The 25,270-nt window shown below is 46.2% G+C and overlaps 1 protein-coding gene across 1 annotated transcript in view; it reads left to right on the top strand.

Moving 5' to 3' along the window:
- Positions 1 to 25,270, top strand: part of GDPD4 (glycerophosphodiester phosphodiesterase domain containing 4) — an 86,472-nt gene that overhangs the window by 49,502 nt on the left and 11,700 nt on the right. Inside the window, exons 7-13 of the mRNA XM_038377556.2 lie at positions 6,656 to 6,715; positions 9,318 to 9,416; positions 15,388 to 15,481; positions 19,767 to 19,912; positions 20,951 to 21,033; positions 22,942 to 23,092; positions 23,710 to 23,931. Of these exons, the coding sequence (XP_038233484.1) occupies positions 6,656 to 6,715; positions 9,318 to 9,416; positions 15,388 to 15,481; positions 19,767 to 19,912; positions 20,951 to 21,033; positions 22,942 to 23,092; positions 23,710 to 23,931 (855 nt within the window). The remainder of the gene's footprint in view (positions 1 to 6,655; positions 6,716 to 9,317; positions 9,417 to 15,387; positions 15,482 to 19,766; positions 19,913 to 20,950; positions 21,034 to 22,941; positions 23,093 to 23,709; positions 23,932 to 25,270) is intronic.

The raw sequence follows: 25,270 nt of genomic DNA, 5'->3' as shown, positions 1-25,270 counted from the left end.
ACTCTGTCCAGTTGAACTCAGTTCAGCCAGAGCCCGCTATTAAAATAGACTTCTTCTGTCACCTCCTCTCCCCCTGACCCCAAAGTATTTTTCAAAGGGCATAATGCAGCTGAACCCCTGCAGGGCATAGGTCCCCATAGTATCTCTGAGTGTGTGACAGCTCTATAAGGTGAGACATGAATTCCCAAGGTTTGGAAATAGATTGACTTGCAGTATCAAAGCCTTAGGCCTGGCCTACACAGGCTCTGTCCCAGTAGGGCTATGTTGGTGAGGTGGGTGATTTATTTTTTTTTAACTAACCGAGTTACATCGCTACAACCCCTAATGTGGACACAGTTGGATTGGCTTGGGCCAGTCCACATCTAAAAATTAGATCAGCCAAGGCACCTTGCTCAGGGCTGTGAAAAATGTTGTGCCTTGAGTGCCATAGTTAGGTCAAGCCAACTGCCACTGTAGACGCAGGTAGATCAACCTCTTGGGAGGGGTGCACCGCCTACATGGATGGAAAACCCCCTTCTGTTGATGCAGGAAGTGTCTACATTACAACACTTCAGAGACACAGCCGCTGCGCTCTTGCTGTGCCGCTGTAGCGTAGGCATGGCCTAAGTGCGCACTTAAATTTTTTGTCTTCACAGTTATCTCCATTAGGGATGTGAAAAATAACATCCCTAACAACAGAGCTGTGTGGGCAAATACCCTAGTGAAGATGCAGTTATACCAGAAAAAGTCCTTTTGCCAGTACTGCTTATTCTGTTCAGGGAACTGTTTTAAGCATCACTGCAAAGTGGGGCTTGCCGGTATAGCTCTATCAGTATACTTACACTAGCAAACCCTTTTAAGTGTAGACAATGCCACTGGTATTATTGCACCTTTGGACCCAAGCGGCTAGTCAAAGTTTGGAGCCCTGTGGGTGTTCCAGGTGGGAGTAGAAATTGGTGGTAATCAGGTATGTCTTTGATACAGTTTTGTTTATGTCTGAAGAGTGTACAAAGTCCTGTGTCACTGAACTCAGAAGGAATCAAATGGCAGGAAACAGACACTAGAGCACTCTTTTAGCCTGCACCCCTCACCCAAACCCCTCTTCCCAGGTTTCTTCCTGTCTCAGCCACCAGGCTTTCAGCTGCTCCTTCAGGCTGTGTCTCTTTCCAGTCTTTCTTGCCTGTTCTTTATGTTCTGCCTTCCCTACCTCCCACCCACCTAACCAAAACAGTACTCACTAAAAACTTGTGGACTGGTTCACACACCTTTTGTCTTAAGGAGGCTTATGCTTAATTGAAGTTCTGTTAATTGAAGAGTGAGTTCACACCTATCAACCTCCATCTCATAAGAAGGTTTCACCCTAGAGGTGCCTTGTAGCTAAGGCTTTGTCTACACTACACAGCTTTTAGTGACACAGCCATGTCACTAAAAGTTGGGCAGTGTAAATGGTGTTTGTTGGCAGTTTTGCTGCCAAAATACTTCCACCCCCTACAAGCGGGGTTCGCGTTGTCGACAGGAGAATGCTCCTGCCGACAATAAGCCGTTTACACTGCCACTTGCCACGACAAAACTTGTGTCTTTCAGGGGGGCTTTTTTAAGCACCTGTGAACGACAAAAGTTTTGTCGTTCAATTGGCAGTGTAGACAAAGCCTTATTCTCCTTCTCATACAGGAATAGCTGTACCAAGTATAAGGTACCTACCCTTTATACTGATATAACTGGATCCACATCAGGGGAAGTTTACCCCTTTAACTATACCGATTTAGTTAAAATGTGGCAACTTTTAGTGTGGACAGTAAGAGCTGCGATCCATTGCCAGGAGGCAACTTCTGGCCTTCAAAGTAGCCTGTGGAGGAAAATAAAATGGATTTGTGGCCACTCTCTCTTTTTGTTTTTTCATTCTTTGAGGATTTTTTTTTAAATATTTATAGAAGTAGTCTGAAGGGTTCCTTCCCACCCCAAAAAGTGTGAGGATGTTTTGGTGGTTGCAGCTTTTCTTTTAGAGACTAATGTCTCGCCTACCTGTTTTTCCAGGAAAAGATACTCTGGAGGACTGGAAAACTAGCAGGATGATGTTATCAGAGCTCCCCAGGAAGGTGAAGCCTGATTAAATGAAAGGGTTTTCTTCAAGAGCGTTTAACTTCTGCATTTGCTGTTTTTTATTAATGCCTATTTAACTCAAATGCCTAACCAAAAGTTGGAAGAAAATCTCTCTCTGTTAAAGATGGATAAGCTCCTACAGCCATTCAGTAGGTTTTCCAAGCCAGGGAAGATGTGACATGACATTTATCACATGTCTAAGGATTTTCAAGATTAAAAAACTCGGGGAAAAATAATACTAAGAATTAATTCTAGGTTTTCTTTACAAAGCCTGAACATGTAAAAGAGAGAGCACCACTCTGATATTTCCCTTTGCCAGGTCAGCTCTAAGCAATGAAGCTGCCTTGCTGATTCTGCCAGTGCATGTGCGTGTGCATGTGACTGGCCAAGATTTTGTCTTTTCTGTATGAAGGGGGATTAATTAGAGTGGCCTGAGATTTGGCTCAGGGCCTGGGGTCTCGGAAGCTGCAGGACGACAAGCAGCGCCTTGCAGTACATGTGCCTAAAAACAGGGCTGTTAAGCCACATTTTAACCCTCCAGAACAATGGAAAATACTAAACCCTCAGGATTGTCCAGTTCTCAAGAGTTTGAGGAGACCTATAGGAGGCACTGTGACAGGGAGGACGAAGAGTATATGGCTGGTCAGGGGAAGGGGCTTCATTGGGACTCTCAGCCACAGCCAGTCCAGGAATTCCCTCTTCTGCCTGCCTGCCTAATATACACCCCCTCTGGGTTCCTGCCCATGGTGAAAGAAGCAACAGAGGCAGCGTGGGTGAGAGCAGCATCCAGGGGCAGAAGAGACTTGGTACACAATGTAGGGTCCAGTTCTGATTTGGGTCTGGGTCAAGAGGAAACGTGTGAGAGAACTAAAACAGTCCTCTGGCAAAGAACATGTGTTCCCATAAAGCTGTATTCCTGATGGTATGGTCCTGTTCTTTCATCCAGAGATCTCCAGTGCAGTTAATTAATCCCGCCTTTCAACACAACAGCCCTGAGGGGTAGTTTAATATATTATGCTTGACGGGCAAACTGATGCCCAGGGAAGTGAAATGACTTGCCCAAGGACACACAGGAAGTCACTGCCAGAGCTGCTAGTAGACCCAAGAAGTTCAAGCTCCTAATACTCTCTGTAATTATTAGATAACATTCCCTCCCATATATGAGGAACTATCCCTGTCTATCTTACTCTGACATCTTACCCTTGTAAATATCTTCATTGCCATCATTTTGTGCTTGGTGCAAGGTAGTACATGATATTTTGTAGCTTGTTTCCCTACTTGGGTCTGGTCTACTTCTGAACCAACCTAGGTCAATGTGCTGATCAATGAAGAGATAGATCTAATAATTTCATAGCTGGGAAGGCCAGAAGGGACCATAATGATCATCTACTTTGACGGTCTGCATAACACTGGCTATAGAATTTCCATCCAGTGATTCCTATGTCTAGCCCAGGCACTCATGATTGAACTATAGAATAGCATTAAGAAAATTATCCAGCCATGACATAAAGACTCCAAGGGATGGAGAATTTACCACTGCACTTGGCCATCTTTTTCAATGTTAATTGTCCCAACTGATGGAGCGGGGGAAAGTGTCTTCTTTTGACTTTGAACTATGCTGACTTGAATTTCCATGGTCTCTGGCATGGAGAAAGCTGTGAGATTTCTGTGGGAAGTGGTTTTGGCCAAGGTTCCAAGTCAAGCTGCCATGTTGGCATTTGTTCCCAATCATGTGATGTGCATAATTCCATTAGGGAAGTGGCTTAGCAAAGTTTCTGCCTTGATGTTCTACCTTGATGGCTTGTCCCATCCCAGGCCTGAACACACTGAAGCCCTTGTTTGAGTGGAACAATTCTGAAGTGACCGGTAGCCAGCTCTAGTTGCACTGGTTTTGTTTGGAAGTGTTTTTTCATCTCCCTTAATGACTAATCTTGACCACAGCGCCCTAGCCTTTTCCTCACTTATTCTGAATCACTGAAGCAAACTTTCTTCTTTCCACCAGCTCCCTCTACCTGAGCAAAGCATCGCACAACAAAGCACTTACTGTCTTTGCAAAGATCCTCTCCATCTGTCCACTTCAGTGTAATTTTTCCAGATATCCAGCTTCAATTAATTCAACAGCCATCCATTTCCCAAAACAATTTTCTTACTCCCCCCACACAAAAAAAGTAGGATAGAGATGGTTTAATTGAAGTATAATTCCAGACTTAGTGGTGCTAAGGGCAACAGATCTTATTTTCCTATATTCAAACCTGATCAACCAAAGGGTTTTGGAGATGTAACCACATGGTAACAGAGTGTGGCTATTTGTCCTCCTCTTCTTTTGGCTACAGCACACAGAGAGGGTTATGATTCTGCTGCTGCATCTAAGCTGGTGGACTAGGGCCTGTAGTTCAAGCAGTGCTTGGGTTTATAGAGCCGCTGTGTTTACGTGGGTTACTGAGACAGTGGGAATCTCCAGAAGCTTGTGGGTTTGGACGAATGGGTATGTAAAGGACAATGTACATTTACTACCAGGGAGCATGACTGATTTTTGGTTAATAGAGAACTGTGGTCAGCCAGATTAGGGCTGATTAGGGTCATATTGAACTGTGTACATCCCAACTCCAAACTGACATAATGGGAAGAACATAGTGTTATAAGACTATGGTTGGGGGACAGTGAGCTGGTGTTGCAATAGGAGACAGCATGTGAGAATCATAGAATATCAGGGTTGGAAGGGACCTCAGGAGGTCATCTAGTCTAACCCCCTGCTCAAAGTAGGACCAAACCCCAATTTTTGCCCCAGATCCCTAAATGGACCCCTCAAGGATTGAACTCACAATCCTGGGTTTAGCAGGCCAATGCTCAAACTCTGATTTGTATTTGCTATAGTCTATTGCTCCTCTTTCTGATTACATGTGCATTTAAAATCCCCCCTTTGGCTAAATAGCATTGATTTCCAAGCAGCGTCATCCTGGAAACACTGAGGGTGGGATTCACAAGGGTATTTAGGCACCTACGCCCCACTGAAATTCCACCGTGGGAGTGTTTTTCATTGGATCCCAAGGAACTTGCACTACCTTCTGATAGCAGGTGAGGTCCAGCCCCAATATGGTGCTGCCATAAAAGCTGTGCATTCAGCCAGCACAGAATTTCCCCCAGCCCATGCCCTGTGTAGGACAACTTATGGCTGTATTATCCATGTCCCCTCACAAGCTCTGGTTTGAGTGGATGTGCACAGAGATAGAAGGGGGTGTCCTTAAGCAACTTGGGTCTACCATAGCTTAAGACTGCTCCCCATTCATCCTAAATGATCCCTAGGGGTGTGAAGGGTGGCATAAAGACATCCTGGTCTCCTCGCCTGCCGGGCTGTGAGTTCTTTGCTCCACTTGAAAGACCTACATAAAATCTTTCATCTTTTGGATCTATCCTGTAATAAAGGGCAAATATTGCACTGGCATTATGGGCTACAGTCAAGTGTTTTTAACCAGTTTTAGAATAGCTGATATGAATGTTTCACATCAGAACATATTCTTTCCTTGGGTTTCTATCATGCTGCTAGAGGTGCCTGCTTTCTGATAAGATGTTACCCATTTGTGTGGCAGAATGTTGCTTCCCTTTTTTCACCCAAGTGGTGAACCAATATTTGTGGCCTTGGGGCTTGTTTCCACTAGGAGGAGAAATGGATGTTAGGTATTTCTTTGATGCAATCCTGTATTACAAAGAATGTACACAAAGTCCTGTTTCCCTGAATGCAGTAAGAATCAATTTCAAGCCCCTTTCCAGCCAGCACTTTGCCCAAAAGCTCTGAGCTTTTTTCCACAAAAGCGACTCTGGCTGTGTCTGGTGCTGCCTTGCCATCTTCTCTGTGTGCTGCTATGGTGTTCCTGCTTCTCTCTCTCTCTCTCTCTCTCTCTCTCTCACACACACACACACACACACACACACACACACTCTCTCTCTCTCTCTCTCTCTCTCTCTCTCTCTCTCCTTCCGTCAAACAATATCCAGCACCCTGAATTTGCATTTCAGCCCCCAGTCAAAGCCCACCTTCCCCAGAGCTCTGATTCCTGACCAGCCATGTTTATGGCCTATGTTTTGGGTGGTAGCTCCTATTCTTTCAGCTTTCTATTGCACAAAGGAACATAATTGCTTTTTACCCTTACCCTGAATAAAGGGCAGCTGTTGTCATGCTCACCAGCTTCAAACAGTTTCCACCCAATCCCATCACAATAACATATTGTTTAAATTTCTTCCCACTGGAAACTGATTGTATCCAGTGAAATCTACTGCATGGATAATGTGCCTCTAACCACCCTAGCGTTAAGCAATAGGACAAAGGACCTCTACATTCAGTAGAAGGGGAAAGAATAGTTCCAGTCCTGTTATCCTTATTTCTTAATGCTGTTGGTGTAGCACGTAGATGCCGGTTCCTCCTTGTGCAACATCAGCTTTGGAAAGTTTCATTCAAAGTGACTTTTCTATGCAATATAATTCTGCATCTGCCTTCACAGATCTATGATCCTGAGGACTGAAGTCACTGGGCAGTGTTTAACCATGTTATAATGAGATGGTTTTCCATTTGATTTCCCAGGTTCTAGCAGTGTGTTTGCTATCAGAAGGTCAGCAGTTGTACCTGCACTGGAGTCACAAGGTGGGATAGTTGAGTCATTCCAGAAACTTCTGTATCCACACATTACAACAATTAAGGTCAATTATGGGATGGTTCCCTACCCAAAGACCAAAACACATTTTCAGTCTAACGTGACGATTCTCTTCAAGGTTAAGGAATTTAAAAAACAAAAGCAAAAGGAAAGGCTTCGGGAGAGAGCACAATATATGCATCCCCTTTGTAACTGGCTGCTGTGACTCTGTAAACAAAATGGCTGACATCTCTGCCCACAGAAAGTAAGAATTAGTGCTCTTAAATCCATGAGGAAGTGGGTACTGCAGCTGATCATTTTTGTATCTGTTCCTGGGTAGACAGAGAATGTAATTCTCCAAGTCAGCCAACCTAACCCTAAAATTCACTGGTAAAATCACCCAGAAATCACCCAGAAAAAATCAGGATGGATTACAGGTGATATTAGCAACCCCTCATAATTTCAGTTTATGACACTGTGATGCCTTGAGCCAGCTAATAGAGGGTATGTCTACACTGCAATGTAAGCCCAGGGTTAATAGAACTGGAGTTAGTAGACCCTGGGTTTGTTAGCCTAGGGCTTGAGCATCTACACTCATTTGTAACTCCAGGTTAGGAATTGTTGAACCCTGGGTTCCAGCCTGGGGATCCAGAATGTACACATTATGCAGGCCCAAGTCCAACCACCCATATCCCAGACTTCCTAGCGCCATCCCAAAATGTGGCCACTCTAGCCCTTTGTTTATAGTACAGCATGGGAAAACTCGACTGTCCACCAAACTTGACTGTCTGGAGGACAAAGAAAGTTGCCCCATGGGATTATGGGATACTTTTGGCAGATTCCCAGAGCAGACTTCTAGTGGGGCTGTGTCTATACTGCAAAGCAATAGGGCTTGAACCCTGGCTACTAGTTTGAGTGAGGCTTGGACCCTCCACCCCCATGGAGTCCTGGGACCCTGGGTCCAAGGCCTGGGTTAGTGTGATTAGTGTGTATACGGAAAGGGGGTTAGGCTTGAGCCAGAGTTCAAAGCCTGCATTTACATTGCAGCGCTGACATGCCTTAGGTGATTGACCTGAGACGTGCTTGGCCAAAATCCATAGCATAAGAATGGCCATGCTGGATCAGACCAAAGGTCCATCTAGCCCGGTATCCTGTCTTCCGACAATAGCCAATGCCAGGTGCTTCAGAGGGAATGAACAGAACAGGCCAAATATCAAGTGATCCATCCAGTCCGAGCATCTGGCAGTCAGAAGCTTAGGCACACCCAGAACATGGGGTAGCATCCCTGACCAAAGAGACAACCTAGCCATTATTAACGACGGGTCTGTCACTCAGTGTTTCTCCTTAGAGAAGGTTTGGGCAAACTTTTTGCCCTGAGGGCCCACATGGGGGGTTCCGAAACTGGAGGGCCGGGTAGGGAAGGCTTTGCCTACCCAAACAGCCTGGCCCCTGCCCCCTATCTGCACCCTCCCACTTCCTGCTCCCTAACTGCCCCCCTCAGAACCCCTGACCCATCCAACCCCCCTTGCTCCTTGTCCCCTAACCACCCCCTCCTGGGACCCCCTGCCCCTAACCACACCCCCGGGACCCCACCCCCATCCAACTCCCTCTTCTCCTTGTCCCCTGCCTGCCACGACCCCTATCCACACCCCCCACCCCCTGACAGGCCCCCGGGACTCCCACGCCTATCCAACCACCCCCTGTCCCCTGACTGCCCCCGGGACCCCCTGCTCCTTATCAACCCCCCTGCTCCACGCCCCCTTACCATGCCAGTCAGAGCATCAGGACTGACAGCCGCGCCACCCACCTGGAGCCAGTCTTGCCACTGCGCTGCCCAGCAGGAGCTCGCAGGCCCGCTGCCCAGAGAGCTGGCGGCATGGTGAGCTGAGGCTGCGGGGGAGAGGGGACAGCAGGAGAAGGGCTGGGGGCTAGCCTCCCCCGTCAGGAGCTCAAGGGCCAGGCAGGATGGTCCTGCGGGCCAGATGTGGCCCGCGGGCCATACTGTGCCCATCTCTGCCTTAGAGGTCTCTTTGCCTCTAAGAATATGTTTACACTGCATTGTAAACCCAGGTCTGTGGAACCCACATTTGTGGACTTGGTGTTTCCAAGCCTATGCTTGAGCGTCCATACTGCATTGTAAACCTGGGTTTACGATTGCTGGACTTGGGGGTCTGACAGCCATGCTAACATCCGTAGTGCGCTATGCAGACCTTCTCACTCAGCCGCTTGAGCTGTGTCCACACTGCAAAATGACAGGACTTGGATCTGAGTCACAGAGGGACTCAGGCTTGCACCCTTTCTCCCCCAGCTGGGAGGACCTGGGTCCTGAGTGCTAGCTGACCTGAGTCAGAAAGATTTGTGTGTGAACGGTTGGGGTCCATTTGGGTTCAAACCTGAGTCTGAGTCCAGATTTACAATGTAGTGTAGACTTAACCTAATTCAACTAGGTCAGTTTAGATGATCAAGCTCATAAAGATCCTCTATACCTTTGGAATCCAAGCCATCTTTATAACCCACACACAACAGTAGCTAAAGGTAGTATACACAGAAACATGAATTACAATTGTCATACACTAATTCTGAAGCCAGGCAAAATCCTATTTGTCTCTGCAGATAGGGACTTTTTTGGTATTGGGCTTCTCCATAGCTGCTATCGCTGTATTTTCTAAACTGTGGGGAGTTCGGTGGAAAACCGTCCGCCTGTCATTTCAGGTAAGAACATGAAAGCTCTACATAAAAAAAAGACAACTTATTAACAAAAGCCTTGACTGGAAATAGATGGAAAATATGGAAGCAGAGGCATTTTTTTCACATAAAATTTTTCTGTCAGGGATGCGGTGTCATCAAAATCAAAATTTTCCATAAAATGTCAATTTTGACTACATTTTTTATTTTTTTTTTCTGATTCAGGGGAATGGGGATGAAAAATTTTGTTTAGTTTCAGAATGTCAATCAGAAACTCCATTTTTCATTTTGAAATGCTGAATTGTTTTGATCAAAAATGTTTTTCAAAGTTGTTTCCATGTTTACAATTCAAACCTTTTAGAATTTTTTGTTGTGTGATATTTTTTATTTCCACTTTCTGTTCTGATTTGAAATGGAAACTAATTCTGAAATGTCAAAATTTCCTGTGATAGGAAAATAGCATTTACAAGCCAGTTCTAGAAAATATCTTCCATCAAATGTCCTTGGGTTCAGAAACAGGATTGGATTAAACTTGTTCAGAAAAAAAGAGCCAGCATCCGCTGTTACCTATTTCTGGAATCAAACTTGAACTAAAATGTTATTAAAAAGTTTTTATCAATGTTTATGCAATGATTCCTTCCACAAGCTGTCAGGAGAGTTTGAAACTAGTGCTGGAGACACCTCTATCGCTTCAGCTAAAGGAGGAACTCCATTAGTTTTCATCCATAGTAGGCTGTTATTCTGTATATGGATTAGCTAGTAGAGGGATGCAGATGGCCAGTTCTAGGGGTGGGCAAGCAGGGCCGTCACCATGGGTGCCAACTTCCAGGGAATGCCACCACACCGCTGTGCTGCTGGGCATTTTTGGCCAGACTTTCTCTCCCCCTCTCCTCAACATTGACTGAGTTTTTCTTCTTTTTTTGGTTTTGTTTTTTTGTTTTGCTTGGCTGCTGGGCATGAGGAAGGTGTTTAAAAACATTTTCTACCATGGCTGACAAAATGGCTAGGACTGCTTTGGTGCTTCTGTGGATGCAAGATACAACCATGTTACATTTGGATAATATTTTTTTCCTACCATATACCTTGATAATTTCAGGTTTCACTATGGGTCAGATTGTCTGCTACTCTAGTTTTATGCTGGAGTGACTCCCTTGACTTTAATGGAGTCATACCACCATACAACTGAGCGAAAAATCTTGTCCAATATCTCCCATCAGGCCAAAAAACAGCATATTTCTTTCAGATTTCCATCCCACTTTTGCACATTTATCATAGAATCATAGAATCATAGAATATCAGGGTTGGAAGGGACCCCAGAAGGTCATCTAGTCCAACCCCCTGCTCAAAGCAGGACCAAGTCCCAGTTAAATCATCCCAGCCAGGGCTTTGTCAAGCCTGACCTTAAAAACCTCTAAGGAAGGAGATTCTACCACCTCCCTAGGTAACGCATTCCAGTGTTTCACCACCCTCTTAGTGAAAAAGTTTTTCCTAATATCCAATCTAAACCTCCCCCATTGCAACTTGAGACCATTACTCCTCGTTCTGTCATCTGCTACCATTGAGAACAGTCTAGAGCCATCCTCTTTGAAACCCCCTTTCAGGTAGTTGAAAGCAGCTATCAAATCCCCCCTCATTCTTCTCTTCTGCAGACTAAACAATCCCAGCTCCCTCAGCCTCTCCTCATAAGTCATGTGCTCTAGACCCCTAATCATTTTTGTTGCCCTTCGTTGTACTCTTTCCAATTTATCCACATCCTTCCTGTAGTGTGGGGCCCAAAACTGGACACAGTACTCCAGATGAGGCCTCACCAGTGTCGAATAGAGGGGAACGATCACGTCCCTCGATCTGCTCGCTATGCCCCTACTTATACAACCCAAAATGCCATTGGCCTTCTTGGCAACAAGGGCACACTGCTGACTCATATCCAGCTTCTCGTCCACTGTCACCCCTAGGTCCTTTTCCGCAGAACTGCTGCCGAGCCATTCGGTCCCTAGTCTGTAGCGGTGCATTGGATTCTTCCATCCTAAGTGCAGGACCCTGCATTTATCCTTATTGAACCTCATTAGATTTCTTTTGGCCCAATCCTCCAATTTGTCTAGGTCCTTCTGTATCCTATCCCTCCCCTCCAGCGTATCTACCACTCCTCCCAGTTTAGTATCATCCGCAAATTTGCTGAGAGTGCAATCCACACCATCCTCCAGATCATTATGAAGATATTGAACAAAACGGGCCCCAGGACCGACCCCTGGGGCACTCCACTTGACACCGGCTGCCAACTAGACATGGAGCCATTGATCACTACCCGTTGAGCCCGACAATCTAGCCAGCTTTCTACCCACCTTATAGTGCATTCATCCAGCCCATACTTCCTTAACTTGCTGACAAGAATGCTGTGGGAGACCGTGTCAAAAGCTTTGCTAAAGTCAAGAAACAATACATCCACTGCTTTCCCTTCATCCACAGAACCAGTAATCTCATCATAAAAGGCGATTAGATTAGTCAGGCATGACCTTCCCTTGGTGAATCCATGCTGACTGTTCCTGATCACTTTCCTCTCCTCTAAGTGCTTCAGGATTGATTCTTTGAGGACCTGCTCCATGATTTTTCCAGGGACTGAGGTGAGGCTGACCGGCCTGTAGTTCCCAGGATCCTCCTTCTTCCCTTTTTTAAAGATGGGCACTACATTAGCCTTTTTCCAGTCATCCGGGACTTCCCCCGTTCGCCACGAGTTTTCAAAGATAATGGCCAAGGGCTCTGCAATCACAGCCGCCAATTCCTTCAGCACTCTCGGATGCAATTCGTCCGGCCCCATGGACTTGTGCACGTCCAGCTTTTCTAAATAGTCCCTAACCACCTCTATCTCTACAGAGGGCTGGCCATCTCTTCCCCATTTTGTGTTGCCCAGCACAGCAGTCTGGGAGCTGACCTTGTTAGTGAAAACAGAGGCAAAAAAAGCATTGAGTACATTAGCTTTTTCCACATCCTCTGTCACTAGCTTGCCTCCCTCATTCAGTAAGGGGCCCACACTTTCCTTGGCTTTCTTCTTGTTGCCAACATACCTGAAGAAACCCTTCTTGTTACTCTTGACATCTCTTGCTAGCTGCAGCTCCAGGTGCGATTTGGCCCTCCTGATATCTTTCCTACATGCCCGAGCAATATTTTTATACTCTTCCCTGGTCATATGTCCAACCTTCCACTTCTTGTAAGCTTCTTTTTTATGTTTAAGATCCGCTAGGATTTCACCATTAAGCCAAGCTGGTCACCTGCCATATTTACTATTCTTTCGACTCATCGGGATGGTTTGTCCCTGTAACCTCAACAGGGATTCCTTGAAATACAGCCAGCTCTCCTGGACTCCCTTCCCTTTCATGTTAGTCCCCCAGGGGATCCTGGCCATCTGTTCCCTGAGGGAGTCAAAGTCTGCTTTCCTGAAGTCCAGGGTCCGTATCCTGCTGCTTACCTTTCTTCCCTGCGTCAGGATTCTGAACTCCACCAACTCATGGTCACTGCCTCCCAGATTCCCATCCACTTTTGCTTCCCCCACTAATTCTACCCGGTTTGTGAGCAGCAGGTCAAGAAAAGCGCTCCCCCTAGTTGGCTCCCCTAGCACTTGCACCAGGAAATTGTCCCCTACGCTTTCCAAAAACTTCCTGGATTGTCTATGCACCGCTGTATTGCTCTCCCAGCAGATATCAGGAAAATTAAAGTCACCCATGAGAATCAGGGCATGCGATCTAGTAGCTTCCGTGAGTTGCCGGAAGAAAGCCTCATCCACCTCATCCCCCTGGTCCGGTGGTCTATAGCAGACTCCCACCATGACATCACTCTTGTTGCACACACTTCTAAACTTAATCCAGAGACACTCAGGTTTTTCCACAGTTTCGTACCGGAGCTCTGAGCAGTCATACTGCTCCCTTACATACAGTGCTACTCCCCCACCTTTTCTGCCCTGCCTGTCCTTCCTGAACAGTTTATAACCATCCATGACTGTACTCCAGTCATGTGAGTTATCCCACCAAGTCTCTGTTATTCCAATCACGTCATAATTCCTTGACATCACCAGGACCTCCAGTTCTCCCTGCTTGTTTCCAAGGCTTTGTGCATTTGTATATAAGCACTTGAGATAACCTGTTGATCGCCCCTCATTCCCAGTATGAGGCAGGAGCCCTCCCCTCACAGACCTTCCTGCCTGTGCTTCCTCCCGGTATCCCGCTTTCCCACTTACCTCAGGGCTTTGGTCTCCTTCCCCCGGTGAACCTAGTTTAAAGCCCTCCTCACTAGGTTAGCCAGCCTGCTGGCAAAGATGTTCTTCCCTCTCTTCGTAAGATGGAGCCCGTCTCTGCCCAGCACTCCTCCTTCATGGAACACCATCCCATGGTCAAAGAATCCAAAGCCTTCTCTCCGACACCACCTGCGTAGCCATTCGTTGACCTCCACGATTCGACGGTCCCTACCCAGGCCTTTTCCTTCCACGGGGAGGATGGACGAGAACACCACTTGCGCCTCCAACTCCTTTATCCTTCTTCCCAGAGCCACGTAGTCCGCAGTGATCCGCTCAAGGTCATTCTTGGCAGTATCATTGGTGCCCACGTGGAGAAGCAGGAAGGGGTAGCGATCCGAGGGCTTGATGAGTCTCGGCAGTCTCTCCGTCACATCACGAATCTTAGCCCCTGGCAAGCAGCAGACTTCTCGGTTTTCCCGGTCAGGGCGGCAGATAGATGACTCAGTCCCCCGGAGGAGAGAGTCCCCGACCACCACCACCCGCCTTCTCCTCTTGGGAGTGGTGGTCGTGGAACCCCCAACCTCAGGACATCGCATCTCATGCCTCCCAACCAGTGGAGTCTCCTTCCGCTTTCTCCCCCCAGACATATCATCTGGTCCACTCTCCGCATTGGTACCTGTGGAGAGAACATGAAAGCGGTTAGTTACCTGTGTCTGTGTTACTGGAACCCGGACATTCCGCTTACCTCTTCTGGAGGTCACATGTTGCCAAGCTTCTTCACTGGCCTCTTGGCTCCTCTGATTTTATGATAAATTTTATGATAAATTTATGATAAATTCAGAGAAGCATCTGAGCTTTTGAGTGCTTGTTTAACCTTTACAGTGAAAGAAATCAATTACAATTTCTATAGCTGTCCTTCAAAAATAGTAATCTAATAAATCAGTTATTTGATATTAGTAAAACATGAAGAATATTCCCAAGTTTATAAATCTGAAGCTGAAAAAAACAAATAAATTGAAATGTAATTGAATCTAAATACAATGGACCTAAACCCTCTAGTCTGAGATCAAACGCTTTGTTTAAATAAATAAGAGTAAATACTTCTTATGAAGTACATTATTAATTTGTGGAACTAGCTGTTGCAGAATATTAGTGAGGCTAATAAAGTAGTCTAGCAAGATTGGAAAAAGGATTAGACACACATCGGAGTAATCAGCTGCTGCAGTTATACTAGCTAGTATGATAGTACAGTTGGATATTAAGCATTACCATTCAAGTGAGTTATCATGCAATTAGTGGTCTGATCTTCATAACTGAGGATGTTCATAATGTAGTGTTGAAACTGACTCTAGCTGGAATGGCCTGACTGTCTGGTGGAAGATTCTCAGGTACTACAATGATGAGGGGCCATATAAGAACCAAGACTGAGAGAAGAAGTTGAGTTCAGGATAGTGCACTCAGCTTCTGGGGGAAAGGCATGCCTTACATTGCTATCCTGCATCCCCTTTGGCTGACTCAGGAGCAGGGTTGATGGACTCTTGAGGATCACATCAGTATACTTCAGCTGACCTGCCATGGGGCTAAAGAAAAATGTAGGGGACAGGGACTTTCTCTTGGGTTCCACGAAGTTCTCAAAGGGCCCAAGCCAATTGTAAGATTGGGGAAAAACTGTCTGTACCTCTAGCAGTGCCCCATAGCTCAACTATGTCAGTATTAGGAGAACTGTTTGTTTCCATAAACTGGCTTTTCACAGCAATCCTCTTGTCTCCTGTCCAGGTCACAGCTCCCTATCTCCACATAGGTGCAATAGCAGCCATGGTCCTTCTGTCTTGGCCAGTGGCTTTGCATGCCTTCCGAATGAGTAAAAAAGGTACAGTAGCTCTGCTTTATGCTCTACAGGTGCAGCTTCCATCTGGAACCTCTGTGCTCTGCTTTGTGCAAATGGGAGAGATGGGGATATAGGCCAAGACTTTCAAAAATAGGTAACAATTTTGGGTGCCTCAATTTTTGTGTGCCTTGAGACACCTTAAAACAGCCTGATTTTCAGAGTGCCCATAGCTCTTACATCAGCCTGTCAGTATACTCAGTATCAAGGGGTGGACCCTTCCAGCTAGCACACTTAATGCACCAATGCTGGTTTGCCCAGTGATGCTGCCTCCCTTCCTTGCTTGAGGTTATGACAAAGAACTTTTGTCTGAGGGAGAAAAGGAATGACAAGGAGCCCCAGCTCCTCGCCCGTCCTTTCTGCCGACATCTGCATCCTTGCTTCATGGGGCTTCTAAACAGCCTAAGACACTGAGCCATGGGAACCGGTCAGAGCTCCACTAATTTTACTGTGGCCCTGCACTTTGTAGGGAGGGGAGGGATAGCTGTGTCAGGGCTTAATGGGAGGGGCTTAATTGCCCCTTGTTGCAACTTCAGCAGTTCATTGCTATGTATAAATATGCAATAGCAGCGGTGAACAGGACACGGGTCATCTCCTCTGCCCCATTGGTGCTTGCTGAGATGTCTCTTCTGGAGGCTGCCCTAGGCAGTGGCCAGGATAGAGTTCATGGCAGCACTAGTGCCAGGCATGGCAGCTCAGGCAGCCCACCCCTCCCCTTCTCCACGGGTATCCTAGGGAGACCTTATTGAACTAAGTTTAAATATCTTTGGTGTCCATTGTACGTAATGAATGGATTATGGATTATTATGGGCCAGGACTGTATGTAACTTCTTGAGGGGGGAGGTGTGTCAGATGTGAGACCTGGGGGTTCAAACAACTGTACTGGATATGCCTGACAAGAATGGACCCTTGGAACAAAATAGGTTGTCGTTTTTCCTGCGGAATATCTAGGAGGAGATGAATGCAAATCCCCCACCTCTTGTTATGAACCGATCCCCCTGCCTTTTGAAATGGTGCCCTGAGGAGTGAGCCATTGTCTGCTGATCACCTGTTACCTGAGGCCAACATCAAAGGCCCATGCTTTATAAAGGAAAGACTGAACTATTCACGGGGGTGCTACTTCTGAGCTAAGGCTGTTATCAACTTGAAACCTTACAAAAAATCCTTTGTGGGGTTTGAAGGACTGACTCCTGCCAGAGCCCATGGGTGGGGTTGGGGTGATCTCTGCTAAGTTTATTAGCATGCATGTTGGTTCTTGTATTGTTTTTAATGTTTTCTCTGCAATGCTTTCACCTTAAGAATAAATGTGCTTGCTTATAAAGAGCTGTGTGGTAACTTGCTGGCAATTACAGCTGTTCATAGCCTCTGGAGAGAAAGCAAAGTGTAGATGTTGGCCTGTTTAGACAGTCTGACTTGCTGAGAATATCACACCATAGGCAGGGAACTGTGCAGCCTGGAAAACCCTGGTCAGGAGAGAGGTCTCCACCTAAGAGAAGTGATGGCTGAGGAGTCAGGAGACTAAGAGTGGGTGCCGTTGGTGGACTGTGGAGGGGGAATACACGTGTGGTTGCCCTGAACAACGACATTCATGGCAGCCCTAGTGCCAGGAGTGGCAGCTCAGGTAGTCCATTTCTCCCCTACACCCATCCTTCTCCATGGACACACAAACACCAGCATCTTAAAACGTGCTTCTTCCTCAAAGCCTGTTAACAAGTTAGAAATTCCATAAATTTGAGCTAGTAGTGTCCAGCATGTACAATCTGTATTGTCTCCAGAGGATCGATTCCTTGGAGGCTGGGCTGTGTCTCTAGTTTGGACAGACAGCACTGAACACATAACAGGCTCTCAGCAAATAACAACCTCGCTGTTCCTTGTGGCCTGAGGAGAACCTTGTTCCTTACATAAGAAACACTGTGACTGACATCATAAGAAAACAAACTGCTCTGTTAGAAATTAGGTCATCCAGTCTGTCCCCTGTGTCTAATACTTGTGATGCTGTAATATTTGCAATTCCCTATGCCCGCCTTAACACACAACAAAGGAATAATTGCATCTTTGAATTTGAAACCCCACAGCAACAATGCTTTCTCTCTCTGCCATGGTTTTCCTCACTGTGACGAGCATTAAGGTCATAATTGCCCCTTTGTTTGGCAAATCTTTCATGCCTGAGAGGGTTTAGCACAAGCCCTGATGTTCTCAGGCATGTACAGAAATGGAACTCGAACTGTAAGCCTGGCCGGAAAGGCTGCCAATCCTCTTCCGTGTCTGGCTCTTGCTTGCAATCCTGTTTCAAGTGGGTTCTTCTGAAAGCCTGTCCAGTCACTCCACATCAGAGAAGGGGCTTTCAGAAGAACCCACCTGAGATGGAGCAAGTGACTTAGTATGGCAGGGAAGCTTGTTGAGCTAGTGAGGAGACTTTTTCCCCGTCTGTTGGAATGTTCTAAGGATTGATGTGCGGCTTAGAGAAGTGTTGTCTAGGAGCCTAAGGGCAGGCCCAGGTGTCAATAACTCCTGAGTATGAATCCTGGCCCTGGCACTCTCTCTTTCTCTTTGTCTCACCTTCTCCTTCTGCAAAATGGTTACACTTACTTGCCTCCTTGCCAGGGATGTCGTGAGCATTAATCAGTGACAGTATCCAAAGCAAATGAAGATGTTGAACATTCACACTGGAGCCCCTGATCTTTGCAGCTCTCACCTGTGCTGTTCAGTTTGACAGCCAGAGTAGATATTAATTTGTATCTAAAACAGTGGTTCCCAAACTTTTCAGCATCACACCCCCTTTTTAATTTCCCAGAAACCCTCATGCCCCACACCTCTCCTTTACCATCATCCAACCCTCCCGATCCTTGTCCCCTGATCACCCCTCCCAGGACCCCCCACCCAACTGTCCCCCCAGGACTCCACCCCCTATCCAATCCCCCCCCCACACACCCTGTCTCCTGACCACCCCTCCAGAACCTCTGCCCCAATCAACCTCTCCCTGTCCCCTGACTGCCCCCCAGGACCTCCTGCCCCTTATCCAAACCCCCCTCCCCCCACTCCCTTATCAGGCCGCTCAGAGCGGCAGGACTGGCTGATTGGAAAGCCTGGGAGGTGGATGGGCATAAGCCATGCTGCCCGCATGGCGGTGTAGCTGCAGGGGAGACTGGACAGGAGGGGTGGGGCCGGGGGCTCAAGGGCTGGGCAGCCTCATGACCCCCTTGGAATTTCTTCATGCCTCCCCCCCCCCCGAGTTTGGGAACCAGTGAAAATGCTGTACTCATACAGTATGTGCAAACTCCTGGTCTACCTCTCCTGACTCTATTCTGCAGTAAGAACCTCACCTGATGCGAGATTATGTGGAACACAGACATGGTTGGCTTGAATGTAGCTCCACGGCACTGTAGCGATTTCAGTCAGTATAGTGCCTTTGTGGGAATCCCCACAGGGCACATCCAAAGCTGTCTCACTGTGACAGCATGCATGGGCTGGGGAATGGGATGCTCTCCAGGGTACTGTACCTAACGGAAAGCTTGGTCCATAGGCAAGAACGTCTCAGAGGTGCTAATTTCTTATCTTTCGTGAAAATCCCCAAATAGTTGCACACTGAGGTGCTCTGGTGCCATGGTGATGGGCCACATCTAGATGTATGGGTAGGCAGACTTCTGAACCACACAGCCTGTGGAAAACCATGGAGCTGAGATCCATAGCAGGCCAATCTACCTAGGTAAAAATGAACCTGCTGTGGGAAATCATGTTAAGGAGCTGAAGTTCGCCCTCTAGGATGCACAAAGAAAGTGGTGCAGAGAAAGCTCCTCACTGCATCATCCTGCTTTTGAATGTAAATGAAATTTTTAAATGACGCTTACCATATCATTCATCTAACAATAAATAATATTTTGCCTTTACTGCAAACAGCATCGACCTTCTCAGGCTCTTTCCTGTGAAGCTGAGTAAATCTTATTACATCCACATTTACAGATAGGGAAACTAAGGCATGGATTGTGACTTCCTGAGGGTGGCACAGCAAGTTAGGAGACAAACCAAAAATATGACCCAGCAGTGCTGGATCCCAGTTATCTGACCACTAGACAGACTGATACGGGGCATAGTTTGGAGAGATGCATGGGGTACAGAAAAGAAGGTGATTGACTGATGGGAAGGATTTAGTGATTCAGGACACCAGACTTGGCCCAAGAGCCAAACAGTTCTGATATAAATCAAGCCCTAGGGCAAACTCATAAATTATCAAATGGATTAACTCTTGCCTTCCCCTTCCGCATTCTTTCAGTGATTCAGGCAATAATTATTGGTCCATACCTGGCTATCCTTGTCCTTCTTTCCTTGATACCTCTGGGGATGTACTCTCCCTGCATCAGAGAGGTGGGGACTCTGGGGCCCAAACCAGCCCTCATTGGACACAGAGGAGCACCAATGGTAGGTCTGGGGGAAGATGTTTGGTATCATTCTTTCATGATCTGTATTGTAGATTGCAGATTCCCCACCCTCATCCAAAAAGCTATGCAGTCAGCCTCTGACAGGGAATCTATAAAGGGAATCTATTTTGTTTTGGATTTGTATGCAGAAAAAGCCCTCATGATTTCATTACCAAGCACCATCAGTGCACCAGAGTTTTCCGATGATTCAGGTCAAAGAACACAGGCATTGTGGGTAGTGTGGAAGTGAGCGAAGGAGACAAGGGGAACAGTTCAGAGTGACTCTTGGGCAAAGTACTATCCTGGGATAGTTCACAGCATGAGAATAAGGCAGAAGCTGGAAGACCGTTTAAGGTGGTGATGAGAAGCTTCAAAGTTGTGTGGAAGAAGATAAGAAGCCGGTGAAGTAGGTGGAGGAAGGCAGAGATGTGGTGCGAAGATGATTTTGGGTGTGTTGGGTGGCTGAGTGGTAGGCTGGGGAGGTGCAGGTTATGGTAGTCAAGGCTTGAGATAACTAAAGAGCAGACTATCATCTTGGTGGTTGGCACTGAGAGGAAGGAAGGTATTTAAAAGAAGCACCACGATTTGGTGAGAGCCTGGATGTGAGATGAAATAGCCAAAGTTGACCTTTAGGCTACAAGCCTGTAAAATGGGAAGAGTGGGGATATTGTCAACAGGAACAGAGAAAGAGGAAGGGTTAGAGATAGAGTCAAACTCTGCCTCGGATGTACTGATTTAAGGAGCAACGTAACATGAACAAAGCCTCCTGCTCTATTATCAACTGACTGAAGAGCTTGATGGTTTGGGGCTTGCCCTGCCCTCCAGCAGATTTGTAAATGATCCTGGATGCTCCTAGAGCCCTGATGGGACCTACAGGCATGAAGCAAGTAAAACAGATTTTCAACTATTGGACAAAGTGACCTTTACTGGCAATCACAGTGGGGCAGGGCAGTGGGGGTAGTTACCAAGAAACTGAAAGTATTCTTGGGAGTCATCTGGCGCTTGTCGAAACTGGCATTCCTTTATGTCATCTTCCTAGCTGGCTCCAGAAAACACTGAGATGTCATTTCAGAAGACGATTGAACATGGTGGGGATGGTCTTGAGACAGACGTCACAATTAGGTAAGGGGGAAGCACCTTGTCTCAGTGTGCAACTTCCTCTGGCTAAGATTTCACTTTGCTACGACACAGATTTGGGCAATCAATACTTGACAGGCTACGTCCAATCCTTTATCAACTAGTGTTTGACACAACTGCATGTTGGGCCTGTTCCTGTTCCCACTGTCACACTGTGACTTTGGTATTGATTTATTATTATTTGTATTATGTAGTGCCTAAGAGCCCTTGTCATGGACCAGAAGCCCTTTGTGATAGGCACTGTGCAAAAATAGAGAACAAAGAGATGGCCCCTGCCTTAAAGACCTTACAATCTAAGCATAAGACAACAGAAAAGGGAGTATAAGGAATAATTACTTTATCATGCATCTGAGTATGTAGACACATTACAGGAAACACATAGAAGGCAGATCTCTATCCTAACGATCTTACAAACCTCAGTGGGATTTGGATGAGGTGCAGAGAACACAGCCAAGTTGCTTGCAATTATAAAGGCATGTGAGAGCATTGTATTAGTTACTGCCAGGGTCTTGATGTGCCATTCCGAGTTGGAATCATTGCCCTTATACTGTTGGGTAGGGTGATCGGCTTTTAAGTGTTTATGTAGCACTGTGGAAGGTATGAATGTAGGCTCCCAAATCTACAAAGCACTGAAGCACGTGCCCAAGTGCTTAGCTGAGTCAGGGCTTTGCAAAGGGTAAAATTCTGCTCTCACTTACACCATTATAAATGCAGCATTGCTCCACTGAAGTTAACAGAACTACTCCAGAATTACCCTGGTGGGAGCTAGAGCAGAACCTGGCCCATGGTCATTGCTGTATTTCTTCTTAAGATGTCAGATCTAAGTATCGTTATTTCCATTTTACAGATGGGGAAACTGAGGCACGGGGAGATGTGACCTCTCCAAGGTCACCCAGCAGGCCAGTGGCAAAGCTGGGAATAGAACCCAGGTTTCCTGACTCCCAGAGTATGTCTACACTACAATCAGAGGTATGCCTGAAGCATATGTAACTACCTGAGCTCACTTTAATCTAGCTAGTTTGAATAACAATAGTATCGAAACAACGGCAGTATGGGCAGCTGCATGGGTTAACCATGCAAGTATTTACCTAGGGTCCCACATGGGCTTGTGCAGCCCATGCTGCTGTGGCTTCACTGCTGTTGTTGTTTGACCTAGCCAGATCAAAGCTAGCTTAGGTATGTCTACACATGCTGCATTGTCACCCCTGATTGCAGTGTAGACATAGTGTAGTCTAGTGTCCTGTCCCATGTGACAATGCATTCTACTCTAGGTGTTGTTTTCCAGAGGGTGTCCTTTTATTAATGTCCTTCACTTATAATTAGGGCCCAACCAAATTCATGGTCCATTTTGGTCAATTGCACAGTCATAGCTTTTTAAATATCGTAAATTTCATGATTTCAGCTATTTAAATCTGAAATTTCACTGTGTTGTAATTGTAGGGGTCCTGATCCAAAAAGGAGCTGTGTGAGGGAGTCACAAAGTTATTTTAGGGGGCGGTTGTGGTATTGCTACCCTTACTTCTGCTGCCTTCAGAGCTGGGCACCCGGCCAACATCTGCTGCTCTCCAGCGCCCAGCTCTGAAGGCATTGCAGAAGTTAGGGTGGCAGTATTGTGATGCCTCTAAAATAACCTTGTGATCCCCCTGCAACTCCTTTTTGGGGCAGGACCCCCAGTTTGAGAAACATTGGTCTCCCCTGTGAAATCTGTATAGTATAAGGTAAAAGCACACAAAAGACCAGATTTCGTGGGGGGAGACCAGATTTCATGGTCCGTGATGCGTTTTTCATGGCTGTGAATTTGGTAGGGCCCTACATATAATTGTGGCCTTGCTGTACTGTGCTCATGTTTTGAATGTTGTCCATGTTGTGAAGAGCCCTCTCCTTTTATCGTAGCTATGATGGGATTCCCTTCCTGATGCATGACAGCAACTTACAGAGGACAACAAACATCCGGGAGGTCTTTCCCAGTAACTCCACTCAGAATGCTGCATTGTTTTCCTGGGATGCCCTAGAACAGCTGAACGCAGGAAAGTGGTTCCTCAAGGTAAGATTGTTCAGAGGTCTTTCTTAAAGTGCCTACTTGAAGGGATATGTGCTATGGTCCTGATCCAAAACCCACTGAAGTCAATGGGATCAGTCCCAATAATTATGCAGAAGACAGCAACAGAGAAGTGTATTTTTGTTTACTAGTTTATGTAACTGTGGTTCTCTATCAGGCTTAGCAATTGCATAGCAGAGATGGAGGAAAAAAGACCTAAGCTATTCATGCAAGGCATAGACACAACTAGGGGGCAGGAGAGGGGAGAATGTCCACCCACTTTCTATGTCCTGATGATTTACTCCTTAGGGCAGCTGCAGAATTAATCCCTTCTCAATCCCAGTCCATCTTTTTTTAATGTGGCTGCAAGACTAATATACAGAGTCAAAGAACTAGGGTTAAAATGTTAATTTGGGTTAAGGGAGAGAACACGGAGACTCGTATGTTTATACCAACGACATATAGGAGATGAAAACTAGAGAACGAACAAAGAAAAATGAACTCTTTTATCCCACTGAATGCTGACGTTAGCCTAGTTCCCCCTTAGAGAAATAGGAACTGTTTGTATGCAGCTAACTCAGCCTGACTTTTATTTATTTCCTTGTGTATTTATTTATTTTTAGGACACACCATTTTCATGCATGGGCTCACTGTCAAGTGCAGATCAAAAATTGGCAATGAATCAGTCAATTTACAAGCTAAGTAATTTCTTGAGACTTGCAGACAGTGCGAATAAACTTGTGATATTTGATCTCTACCGCCCTCCAGAGAAACATCCTTACAGGAACACCTGGATCAATACAACACTGGAAGTGATCCGTGACTCAGGGATTAACCCTCATCTGGTATGGTGCTGTCACTCCTCTCTCTCCTCTTTGTTGTGGTTTTTAGAATCGAGGTTTTGGGCCAGATCCTCATAAATCAGCATCGCTCCACTGACTTCACCAATGAAAGACTTAGCTCATTACATTTTATTCTCCCGCTGGTGGCTAGTTGACTCAGGGACCAGTCCAGCACAATTATAAAAATGCATTTCCCCAAGGCCATATTGTAACACCCATCCCCAGGCTGGATAGTTGCATCTCAAATCATCCCACTGATTTTAATGAGATTACTCGTGGGGGAAGGTGTGAGTAGGGTACTGCAGTCGAGCTCCATGCTAGCTATAAGATTTAAGATAAGTGTTGAGTCGGAATGAATGGTTGCCAATTGCTTTGAGATCCCTCAGTAAAAGTCTCTATATCAAAGGTCAGATCCTCAGCTGGTGTAAACTGGTGTAGCTCCATTTACATCAGTTGAGGATCTGGCCCCATGATTGCAGAGTAGCACTGCCATTGTAGCAATGGGTCACCTAAATGTTGCTCCTCATCTTTTCTTGATTATTCATATTACCTTTGCACCTAGGAACCCCCAGTCAGTCTCAGGACTCCATGACCCATGTTCATGTAAAACAATCAGAAAGGGCAACCCTGGGATTTAGATTGTGCCTCTCTGCCCCTCCCAAAACAATCTCAGTAGTTGGGCCAAGTTCCCAACCGGTGCAGATCACAATGAGTGTAGCTCTATGAGCTTCAATGGAGCGATGCGATCTGTAATTCACCCTGGGTGCAGCTCCACTGGGGGAAGCTTTAGCGTAGGTGGGGGCCTTTGTGCTAAGCACTTTAATGACATGATTACAAACCCTGTTGTCATCACCTGTTGAGACTTATGGCTACAAAGTTTGTGTATACAGGGCCCTGTGCCACCCCTCCCTGTCATTTTGGAATATGAATGCCATAATGAATTAGCTAGCTGTTTACCACAGTCATCTACTGTTTGGGGTTAGAACTGCCTGTGTGTCATAGGCCCTATAGTGCTAATGGAGATTCTTCATGACCTCATGTGATAAGGGACTGGTTTTGGGGGGGTAGGAGGATCCAGGTTCTATCCCTGCTTTTGCCATGTGCAGTTAGGTATGGAAGTGCAAACTTCCAAGGAGCCAAAGACATATTTCAATAGTTGCCCATCTCATCAGGCTGTGTAGGGGCTAAATTCCATAGTTACCCACCTGAGCAGGCTGTGTGGGGGCTAAAGTGCATAGAGAGCTTTGGATGGAGGGTGCTACAGAAGTACTAAGTATTATGACAAATGTAGCATCTGTTAATGATCAATGTCTGAGGCTCCTGGAGGAGGTTAAAATCCCAG

This window comes from Dermochelys coriacea, chromosome 1 (assembly GCF_009764565.3).
Source record: "Dermochelys coriacea isolate rDerCor1 chromosome 1, rDerCor1.pri.v4, whole genome shotgun sequence".
Classification (NCBI taxonomy): Eukaryota; Metazoa; Chordata; order Testudines; family Dermochelyidae; genus Dermochelys; species Dermochelys coriacea.
Note: the sequence above shows the minus strand (reverse complement) of the source record. Positions and strands in the feature narration are given on the sequence as shown.